Source organism: Nerophis ophidion, linkage group LG15 (genome assembly GCF_033978795.1).
Source record: "Nerophis ophidion isolate RoL-2023_Sa linkage group LG15, RoL_Noph_v1.0, whole genome shotgun sequence".
Classification (NCBI taxonomy): domain Eukaryota; kingdom Metazoa; phylum Chordata; class Actinopteri; order Syngnathiformes; family Syngnathidae; genus Nerophis; species Nerophis ophidion.
The window spans coordinates 27332481-27344980 of record NC_084625.1 but is presented as its reverse complement, the minus strand read 5'-3'; the positions used below and the strand labels follow the sequence as shown (position 1 = coordinate 27344980).

Here is a 12500-nt window from a genome sequence, read left to right as displayed (position 1 = left end):
ATCTGTGTTGGCCCTGTGATGAGATGGTGACTTGTCCAGGGTGTGCTGTGCCTTCCGCCCGAAAGAAGGTGAGATAGGCTCCAGCACCCCCCGCGACCCCAGATGGGAATAAGCAGTAGAAAATGGATGGATATATTAGTGTTGTCCTGATACCAATATTTTGTGGTAGAAAATGACTTATTTATCTACCTGTTCATTTACTGTTAAATATTTGGCTATTTGTTCTTTTAACATGTTCTATCTACACTTCTGTTAAACTGTAATAATCACTTATTCCTCTGTTGTTTGATACTTTACATTAGTTTTGGATGATACCACAAATTTGGGAATCAATCCGATACCAAATAGTCACAGGATCAGACATTAGTAATATTCAAAGTCCTTATGTGTCCAGGGTTAGATTTCCTGAGTTTATAAACATAATATAAATAATAATTTTAAAGAATATTTTGTGATGCTAAAGAATATCGATGGAATTATAGTAGCATCGACAAGATATGCTCCTGTACTCGGTATTATTACAGTGGATGTTAGGTGTATATCTACCAATGACGTTTGTTTACGTTGTAGCATCCCGGAAGAGTTAGTGCTGCAGGTAATTCTTGGATATAGTTCTGTAGTGTTTATGTTGTGTTGCGGAACTTGCGGTGCAAATATTGTCCCAAAATGTGTTTGTCATTGTTGTTTAGTGTGGTTTCACTGTATGGCACATATTTATGACAGTGTTGGCGTCGTTCATACGGCCACCCTTGGCGTGACATGTATGGCTGTTGACTAAGTATGAACTTCATTCACTTGTGGGTAGGTTGTTCGGAGTAAAGATTATCTTGACTTGGAGTTTCTGATTTTAGATCATTTTAAACACATCCAATACCATGACTCCTGTGTGCAGTTATGTGGGGAAGTATAAATAGTTATCACTCGCTTTACAGGGATGATGCTTGAAATAAACGCACTATGTTGGTCATCATGGAGATAAGGATTAGTGATTTAGAAGTAATTACAACACTGCGGATGGACATTATGGACATTAGCCGCAAGTTGGCCTGCCATGTCTTAGAGCAACATTTCAGTCTTATTACTTTACCTATATCTTTATCTTTTTTTTAAGCCAAAATGTGTCTGTTTTTCCTTTTCTGTCTACACACTGTGTATGTGATTGTGCACTGACGCAAATATGCTCGCCAAATTACACCTTTCTTTCCTATAATGGCTAATAAGCACAAACAATACAACATTTTTTTTTGCAAAATGTCCTATTGAAAGCATGAACTAATGCAATTTTAAATAATCTTTAATGTGTTTAATTCCCTAAGATATAATGAGTATTTCCTGTGAATATCGAATATATCAGGCCAAAGTTTTAAAAGGTGTATGTGTTTGAATTAGGGAAAAAGCACTCCCAACCATGGGAAGGAAGCATATGAGTGTGCAAGACAGTCCTGAGAAGAAATGGATAATATTAATTTGGATTAAAGAAAGAAATCATCAAAAACATAACTAAGCATGTAGCCAACTCGGTGAGGCATTTCCAGTGTAGCACAGTTAATCATCACAATACTGAAGTAGGAGCCAACTTTTGTTAAAATATCTAAACAGCGGGCATTTATCCATGAAAATATGAACAAGCTACTGATGGTGTGTTTGATGAAGAAGCAAATCAAAGGAGATACTGAAGGAGTCTACTATTCAAGGTAAATTCTGCAAATGGGGCGGTATAGCTCGGCAAGTAGAGCGGCCGTGCCAGCAACTTGAGGGTTCCAGATTCGATACCCGCTACTGCCAAACTAGTCACTGTCGTTGTGTCTTTGGGCAAGACACTTTACCCACCTGCTCCCAGTGCCACCCACACTGGTTTGAAAAATGTAACTTAGATATTGGATTTCACTATGTAAAGCGCTTTGATTCACTAGAGAAAAGAGCTATATAAATATAATTCACTTCACATCAAATTATTACGGTGGTTATTTGGAGTACATCATATTATATTGTTTGTCTTCCAATATTTATGGTCTAAGTTTGATCGTCTTTTTAAAAGTCGGCTTCCACGTTAGAATTGTGAAGTTTAAAATGTTTTAATTTAATTTGAACAAAATTGATTCCGATCTGAAATGTGATTCGTATTAAACCTGATTCAAAATATGTTTATAATTTTCAAAAATCGATTTTTGCATGAATATTTTTACATAATTTTTTAGGAATACGTTTTTATATTTTCATTATAGTTTTAATCCTAAATAATGAATTGTGTGAAAAGTTTTGAATTAATAATTGTTATATTTTTGTTTTGCTAGGTTTTACTTGTAGTGGTAATAAACTCTGTTTCACATCTCATCAACCGTGTATGATGATTAAGAGTGTGAAAATGTAAAAGACAACTAAGGGTATTTTGGGATGATGTGAGTGGGGAAAACTCTTGAGTTGGTGCTCTGACCAAAAAACAGCACCCTTCTCCTTTCATGTTCTTGCTGCATCCATCCATTCATTCACAGACGTGTCACTCCATGCCTTGCTACGCTCAGTCTGCCAAACTGTCAGCAAAGCTGAATTTTATTTATTTATTTATTTTTTGCCATTGAATGCTACACAGGACACAAAGAGTGCCCGCCAGACAGCTGCAGTGTGTTCTGCTTTCAGAGTTCCTCCTTCATCCGTCTCCTCCGCCATCCTTCTTCCTCGCCGTCTGTCTACGACCCCGGCTAGGCGCTAGACAGCTGCGAGTGGAAGCAGATGGCGATTTTTGAGGGAAAGATATGGGAATCAGGATGAGACGGATAAACACGCAACAAAAACCTAGGCAGACGTGTTTTTTTGTCTTCTTTATCTTCTAAAGCAGACTGACTGTACAGTAAGTGGTCACGATGAAGTCAAAAAACATAGATTTTCGATTCAATCGCGATTCTTATTTGTAAGGATTCTTAAACGATTAAAAATAAAATAAAAAATAGATTATATATATATATATATATATATATATATATATATATATATATATATATATATATATATATATATATATATATATACAGTGGGGAAAAAAAGTATTTAGTCAGCCACCGATTGTGCAAGTTCTCCCACTTAAAAATGATGACAGAGGTCTGTAATTTTCATCATAGGTACACTTCAACTGTGAGAGACAGAATGTGAAAAAAAAAATCCAGGAATTCTAATTGTAGGAATTTTAAATAATTTACTTGTAAATTATGGTGGAAAATAAGTATTTGGTCACTTCAAACAAGGAAGATCTCTGGCTCTCACGGACTTGTAACTCCTTCTTTAAGAAGCTCTTCTGTCGTCCACTCGTTACCTGTACTAATGGCAGTTGTTTGAGTTTGTTATCTGTACAAAAGACACCTGTCCACAGCATCAAACAGTCAAACTCCAAACTCCACTATGGACAAGATTAAAGAGCTGTCGAAGGACACCAGGAAAATAATTGTAGACCTGCACCGGACTAGGAAGAGTGAATCTACAATAGGCAAGCAGCTTGGTGTGAAAAAATCAACTGTGGAAGCGATTATTAGAAAATGGAAGACATACAAGACCACCGATAATCTCCCTCGATCTGGGGCTCCACGCAAGATCTCATCCCGTGGGGTCAAAATGATCATGAGAACGGTGAGCAAAAATCCCCTAACCACACGGGGACCTGGTGAATGACCTGAAGAGAGCTGGGACCAAAATAACAAAGGTTACCATCAGTAACACACTACGCCGACAGGGAATCAAATCCTCCGGTGCCAGACATGTCCCCCTGCTTAAGCCAGTGCATGTCCAAGCCCATCTGAAGTTTGCCAGAGAGCACATGGATGATACAGCAGAGGATTGGGAAAATGTCATGTGGTCAAATGAAACCAAAATAGAACGTTTTGGTATAAACTCAACTCGTCGTGTTTGGAGGAAGAAGAATACTGAGTTGCACCCCAAGAACACCATGCCTACTGTGAAGCATGGGGGTGGAAACATCATGCTTTGGGGCTGTTTTTCTGCTAAGGGGACAGGACGATTGATCCGTGTTAAGGAAGGAATGAATGGGGCCATATATAAAGAGATTTTGAGCCAAAACCTCCTTCCATTAGTGATAGCTTTAAATGGTTGACCTAATACTTATTTTCCACCATCATTTCAAAATAAATTCTTTAAAATTCTTACAATGTGAATTCCTGGATTTTTTTTTTCACATTCTGTCTCTCATAGTTGAAGTGTACCTATGATGAAAATTACAGACCTCTGTCATCATTTTAAATGGGAGAATTTGCACAATCGGTGGCTGACTAAAAACTTTTTTGCCCCACTATATATATATATATATATATATATATATATATATATATATATATATATATATATATATATATGTATATATATATATATATATATATATATATATATATATGTATATATATATATATATATATATATGGTGGAGGGGGTCCGGTCCGATCCGGTGGCCATGTACTGCTCGCCTGTGTAACGGCTGGGGACATCTCTGCGCTGCTGATCCGCCTCCGTTTGGGATGTTTTCCTGCTGGCTCCGCTGTGAACGGGACTCTCGCTGCTGTGTTGGATCCGCTTTGGACTGGACTCTTGCGACTGTGTTGGATCCATTATGGATTGAACTTTCACAGTATCATGTTAGACCCGCTCGACATCCATTGCTTTCCTCCTCTACAAGGTTATCATAGTCATCATTGTCACCGACGTCCCACTGGGTGTGAGTTTTCCTTGCCCTTATGTGGGCCTACCGAGGATGTCGTAGTGGTTTGTGCAGCCCTTTGAGACACTAGTGATTTAGGGCTATATAAGTGAACATTGATTGATTGATTGATATATATATATATATATATATATATATATATATATATATATATATATATATATATATATATATATATATATATAAATATATATATATATATATATATATATAATTTTTTTAGGTTAGGTCAGTAAAAAGCACAGAGGCTATTTAATCCCTACAAGTCTGTTTTGCACGTTGTTGTAAAATAAATAAAGTATTTGATAAAATCCCCTGAAGAGCAGAGAAACCTGCGAAACAGGCTTGTAGGGATGAAATAGCCTCTGTGTTCTTTTCTGACCTAACGTATATTCTGCTCTACCCCGGTATTGAGCACTGTATAACGGATAAACCTCAGAAATCTCGGGGCGGCATAGCTCTGGTTGGTAGAATGGCCGTGCCAGCAACTTGAGGGTTCCGGGTTCGATTCCCGCTATTGCCATCCTAGTCACTGCCGTTGTGTCCTTGGGCAAGACAATTTAGCCACCTGCTCCCAGTGCCACCCACACTGGTTTAAATGTAACTTAGATATTGGATTTCACTATGTAAAGAGTTTTGAATCACTAGAGAAAAGCGCTATATAAATACATCTCACTTCACACTTCACCTCTACTATATACAGTACATTTGTATGTATTTATGTATATATTTATTGTAATATGTCCAGTCCAGCCACTGATTCACATTCTATTGTTGATTTAGATGCCCATATCTGTTGGGCACAATTGTTTTACAAAAGAGAAGTGTGGGATTCTTCTCTTGTTGCTCTATTTGTATTTGACTTTATTAAATGTTTGATAAGGACTTTATTCAAAAAACTTTTCTTTTGTGTAGAAGAACTGTATCAGAGCTGTTTATATCTATTTAATGGAAGAATATAATTAGTCATGGAACTGGCACCCAATGTTACTAAACAAGTATTGATTTTTATTTGAATAATATTTGAGATTCTGAATTGAATATTCAAACCCCAGAATCGAATCAAATCGTGTGGTTCAAAAACATATCAAACACACACACACAATCCAATACAAAGGCATACAGCATCTACAAGACTGCATGTAGTATCCTATTTTATTAGCTTACAAGGCCAGACTGAATAAAAATGCTTTATTACAGTGAAATATGTGTTTATTTTTTTTTTTGCAGGACATTCCAACAGACACATAATCTACTGTCGTATTTGTTCAGCGGTGCATATAATAAACCCTCTTCATAGTCTGACCTCGACAATGATTGGCATGTTGGGGAGCGTGGCAGCTAATAACATCAAGATGATGGAGATGTCATTGAGCGTGGGCGCCTTACGTTTGACCTGATAATGGTGGAGTTGCAAGCTCCTAGCCTCTATTTTAAACATAACATAATGACGCCTCTGAACTCTACATATGCTCTGTAATGTACGCTCTAAATGCCAAACAGGCATACACAAACTTATGTGTGTGTACAGACATATAATTGGCACACTGTACGCCACAAGTTACAGTGAAGTCACATCTTATTTTTCACCATTTTCTAATATAAAGACAAAGGCATGCTAAAAAAACAAAATAAAAAGTTAGACACTTTAATAGTATCGGTAATTTCTTTCGGATATGTTAGAGAAAATAAATTAATATCGTATTTTTCGGACTATAAGTCGCAGTTTTTTTCATATTTTGGCCAGGGGTGCCACTTATACTCAGGAGCGACTTATGTGTGAAATTATTACCACATTACCGTAAAATATCAAATAATATTATTTAGCTCATTCACGTAAGAGACTAGACGTATAAGATTTCATGGGATTTAGCGATTAGGAGTGACAGATTGTTTGGTAAACGTATAGCATGTTCTATATGTTATAGTTATGTGAATGACTCTTACCATAATATGTTACGTTAACATACCAGGCACCTTCTCAGTTGGTTATTTATGCGTCATATAACGTACACTTATTCAGCCTGTTGTTCACTATCCATCCATCCATCCATCCATTTCTACCGCTTATTCCCTTTGGGGTCGCGGGGGGCGCTTGTGCCTATCTCAGCTACAATTGGGCGGAAGACGGCGTACACCCTGGACAAGTCGCCACCCTGTTGTTCACTATTCTTTATTTATTTTAAATTGCCTTTCAAATGTCTATTTTTGGTATTGGGTTTTATCGAATAAGTTTCCCCCAAAAATGTGATTTTTACTCCAGTGCGACTTATATATGTATTTTTCCTTCTTTATTTTGCATTTTCGGCAGGTGCGACTTATACTCCGAAAAATACAGTATATTGAAGAAATAATAAATATAACAAAATAATAAGGTAATATACAGATATAGAAGCAAATACTTCACAATAAAATCACAGATCCTGTTCAGAATACATTAGCGGTGGCAAATCTTTGGGCACCTCAGGTTTCGATTCCGATCTTTGGGGTGACGATTCTGTTCAGAATCAAATTCAACTCAAACGAGTTGAGTTTATACCAAAATGGATACATGGATGATACAGCAGAGGATTGGGAGAATGTCATGTGGTCAGATGAAACCAAAATACAACTTTTTGGTATAAACTCAACTTGTCGTGTTTGGAGGAAGAAGAATACTGAGTTGCATCGCAAGAACACCATATCTACTGTAAAGCATGGGGGTGGAAACATCATGCTTTGATGCTGTTTTTCTGCTAAGGGGACAGGACGATTGATCCGTGTTAAGGAAAGAATGAATGGGGCCATGTATCGTGAGATTTTGAGACAAAACCGCCTTCCATCGGTGAGAGCTTTGAATGGTTGACCAAATACTTATTTTCCACCATAATTTACAAATACATTTTTTTAAATTCCTACAATATGAATTCCTGGATTTTTTTTTCGCATTCTGTCTCTCTCAGTTGAAGTGTACCTATGATGAAAATTACAGACCTCTGTCATCATTTTAAGTGGGAGAACTTGCACAATCGGTGGCTGACTAAATACTTTTTGCCCCACTGTATATAAGTGATTTTTAGTATAGTATAATATTGATATTAACATTTCTACTTTATCTGATTACAGTATGCTTTTTTGATTCTTTTTTTTCTTTTTGAACTTATACAACTTTTTTTTTGTTTTCCTATTAAATTGTAGTTTTAAAATGAGCTGCAAGCTGATAGAAAATCATCTGCAGGCTGCAAACGTTTCACCCTTTTGACAACACTGGCTTTTGCAATTCTGAAAGTAAGGAAGGTAGAAATCAAATAAATAGTGTTAAAAGAGATGCTTTGTCCTGGCCTTGTACCCATGTTAGGCAAGGCCTAGTTATTACTCAGGATGACCCATTGACTCTTGTATCTCATAAAGCTACCCCATATACTAAAACCTATATGGCATTTAGAGCACCGTGACCTTAGGAACTCCCATTGAGGCTAATGGACGCTGGAAAACAAAAGGACAAAGGGAGTTTTACGGCATTAAAAACTGAACACAAGCCGGTCTGTTGGTCTAATGTCAAGGATAATGTTGTGTGTGATGTCCACTTCTCCATCCATTACATCCTTCACGCACATACAGGCTTGTTTTCATCTCTTGACTTGGCTCTGCTTTCAGGTTATTTCCTCCAGACGTTGTTCCCGCCCTCTCAGCGCTACTATCAGGGTTGCATGCAAGCGATCATGGTGGATGACCAGCCGGCTGATTTGCACGCGGTGGAAAAAGGCTTATTAGGAGCGTTCGAGAACGTCAGCCTGGACATGTGTGCCATCGTAGATAGGTAGGACCACTCATTAAGCCGTTATTACTTTTATTGAATACATTTATGCAGATGTGTTGTGCCTCTTACACAAACTTTAAAATCGTTGTATCCAGTGGGTGAACATTTTGATATTTGCCCGTTCAAATGAGCTATTTTGTTACTACAATCAAACCAAAAATACTGTATTTATACCAATTGTAGGAATGTACTTTACCCTTAAAAGTGTATTCACAAAGCTTTTATTCCTGTCATTTAAACACACTGATGGCCTGGAGAGATGTGGAAAGCCACTGAAAGAATACGTTTAAAAGGTTGGGCAAGTTGGCAACTAGAGGGGTTAAGTTAAGGTAATTCAGTGATCAATGGAGCAGCAGTCGAGCGGATAACAAATATGATATACAGTACAGGCCGAAAGTTTGGACTCACCTCATTCAATGCATTTTCTTTATTTTCATGACCATGACAATACTGATTGTCACTGAAGGCATCAAAACTATGACTGAACACATGTGGGGTTATGTACTTAGACCTTTTGTAATGTTCATATTGTTGTTACTTAGCCAGCGTTTGTGGGTCTGATGGACCCGTTGCATTTTCTGGCTTTTAATGCCTCACAATCAAACACTTTTATGTTAAAATACTGAACAAATGTTTATTGGGATAAGGTAAACATCTGTTCAGTGTTTTAACATAAAAGTGTTTGATTGGGAGACTTAGACTTACACATAGACTTTCTTTTTTTTGTCATTCAAATTTAAACTTTACAGCACGGATAAGAACAAAATTTCGTTGTATAAGCTCATGTTAGTGCAAGATAAAAAAAGCAATAAGGTGCATTTAATTAAATAAATATATATAAATAATATATAAATATATATATAAAATAAATACATATATAAATATATATAAATAAATAAATAGATTACTGTACAGATACATATTTTGCACTTTTTCACATGCGTGCACGTTTATGGATGTATGTTATATTGTCTTTTTTATTCCAGCGAGTTAATCCATTTTGGGGGGAGTTGAGGGGATACTTTAGTTATGATGCGTTCAAGAGACTTACGGCCTGAGGAAAGGAACTGTTACAGAACCTGGAAGTTCGGCTTCAGAGGCTGCGGAACCTCTTCCTAGAGTCCAGCAGTGAAAACAGTCCTTGGTGGGGGTGGGAAGAGTCTTTGCAGATTTTCTGAGCCCTGGTCAGGCAGCGGCTTTTTGCGATCTCCTGTATAGGAGGAAGAGGAGTCCTGATTATCTTTTCCGCCGTCCTCACCACTCTCTGGAGAGATTTCCAGTCTGAGGCATTGCAGGCTCCAGTCCAGACAGAGATGCTGTTGGTCAGCAGGCTCTCCATAGTGCCTCTGTAGAATGTGGTGAGAATGGGGGGAGGGAGCTGTTCTTTTCATCCGATGCAAAAATTACATGCGCTGCTGAGCTCTTTTTACAAGAGCTCCGGTGTGTAGGGACCAGGTTATATTGTCAGTGATCTGCACCCCCAGGAACTTGGTGTTGCTTACCATCTCCACCGCTGTGCCGTTGATGTAGATTGGAGCGTGGCTGGACTGGTGCTTCCTGAAGTCAACGATGGTCTCCCTGGTCTTGTTGACATTCAGGACCAGGTTGTTGGTTCTGTACCAGTCATCCAGATGTTTCACCTCCTCCCTGTAGTCCATGTCATTGTTGTCACCGATGAGGCCCACTACTGTTGTGTCGTCCGCATACTTCACAATGTGGTTAGTAGTGGACCTGGCGCAGCAGGTATGAGTCATCAATGTGAACAGCAGCGGACTCAGGACGCAGCCCTGGGGGGAGCCGGTGCTCAGGGAGATGGCATTGGAGGTGTTGTTGCCCAATCTCACAGATTGGGGTCTGTCTGTGAGGAAGTCAAGCAGCCAGTTGCATAGGGAGGTACTAAATCCAAGGGGGGCCAGTTTGCTCACCAAGTGCTGCGGGTTGATGGTGTTGAATGCTGAGCTGAATTCCAGAAAAAACATCCGCACATGTGTGTCCTTTCCTTCCAGATGTTCTAAGCTCAGGTGGAGTGCAGAGGAGATGGCGTCCTCTGTGGAGCTGTTTGGGCGATAAGCAAACTGGTATGGGTCGAATGTGGGGGGAAGTGTGGAGACAATATATTCCTTTACCAGCCTCTCGAAGCACTTCATTATGATGGGGGTGAGTGCAACGGGGTGGTAATCATTGAGGGAGGAGATTATGGGTTTTTAAAGGCATTCAAAGCCAAAAATGCAACATGTCCATCAGACCCACAAACACTGGCTGAGCAAAAACAATATGAACGTTGCACTTAAAATTTCTCTGCCAGTTTCTGCATCCCACAGGGATTCTTCGTCTGTGTTTCTGCACCTGCGGCTCCCACACAAGGTTTGCCACATTGTTTGTCAACACTATCTGCTCTCATTTTCTCGCACATTTCACCCTCTGATGTTCTGTGTACCTACAGTATTAGCCCCGCGTCCAGTTGACCCCGAAATCTTATATGTAATATAAATGTGAAGGGGGGTTGTATTGTGTGTGGACATTACATATGTATTCTGATATATGTTTATCACAGAAAATGAGCCAAAGTCAGTGAGTCTCAGTTTGAAAAATTAATTAATTGTATAATTTTTCTTTTAACAAAAAATTAAAACGGGTCCCACAGACCTGAACACAACACAATAACTGAAATCATGTTTGATATTCCAGTTTCTTCAAAATAGCGACCCTTTGCTCTGATTACTGCTTTGCACACTCTTGGCATTCTCTCGATGAGCTTCAAGAGGTAGTCACCTGAAATCGTTTTCACTTCACAGTTGTCATAGTTGTCATGCCTTCAGTGATAATCTACAAGGTATATAGTCTTCAAAACAAAGAAAACGCATTGAAATGATGTGTGTCCAAACATTTGGCCTGTACTGTAAATGTTATTACAATAAAGATTTTATCTTATCCTGTTATTTCATACAAACTTACACAATGAAACCTCAACTCTAGAGTGTTTTGAGATAAGAGCTGTCAGCTGACTAATGTCTATGCTTTAAGTTGCAAGCAAAACCTTGAGTTACAAGCATCCCCACAATTAGATGCCACAGCAAATTTCCACTACTATATAGCTAGAGATTGACATACCTTTGTCTTCCAAGCATGGGAAGGAAGAAAGGGTGTGTGAAGGACAGCGCTGAGAAGAAGAAGTGGATGATATTATTGCATCAAAGAAAGAAATCATCGAAAAACATGGCTTAGTGTGTAGCGTGACACTGCTAGTCTGCACCACAATGACGCGGAATGAGTTCGATGATGCCAGCTAAAGACATAACAACAATATCTAAATGACAGACATTTATCCATGAAAATGTGAAAAAAAACTGCTGATGGTGTGTTTGACGGGGCAGCAGCTCAAAAGAGATACCCTAGAAGGTAAATGCTTTACAATATGTTTTTTTTTTATCTAAAAGGTTGTTTTTATTATTTAAAAGGCATATTGCATAGTATCATTGTGTTTTAGAGCAGTGGTCCCCAACTTTTTTTTATCCGCGGACCGGTCAACCCTTAATAATTTGTCCCGCAGCCCGGGGGGTCCTTTTTGTTTTTTTTCTTTTTTCTTTTTCTTTTTCTTCTTTGTCATGAAAAAGGGACGTTTTTGTCATGAAAAAGGGAGGTTTTTGTGGTTGGTGCACTAATTGTAAGTGTATATTGTGTTTTTATGTTGATTTAATAATAAAAAAAAAATATATATATATATATATTTTTTTTTTTTTTTAATTCTTCTGCGGCCCGGTACCAATCGGGCCGTGGCCCGGTGGTTGGGGACCACTCTTTTAGAGGTCGGTAAGCACTGATTACATTGATTTCAATTAGAATCAATGCGACACATTGATTTGAGACACAAGTGTTTTGAGTTAAGAGCTCCATTGCAGACCCAATTAAGCGTGTAATCACTGTTTTCAAGAAGTGGGGTCATCTAAAATCTAGGTCGATTTTGTAAATCCAAATCTTTTGTGA

The 12500-nt window shown here is 38.3% G+C and overlaps 1 protein-coding gene across 3 annotated transcripts in view; it reads left to right on the top strand.

Moving 5' to 3' along the window:
- The window catches only part of cntnap2a (contactin associated protein 2a), an 843773-nt gene that overhangs the window by 512138 nt on the left and 319135 nt on the right, over positions 1-12500 (top strand). For all 3 annotated transcript variants that reach the window (XM_061921961.1, XM_061921960.1, XM_061921959.1), the window contains exon 11: positions 8354-8516. In XM_061921961.1, coding sequence (XP_061777945.1) covers positions 8354-8516 — 163 coding nt within the window. The remainder of the gene's footprint in view (positions 1-8353; positions 8517-12500) is intronic.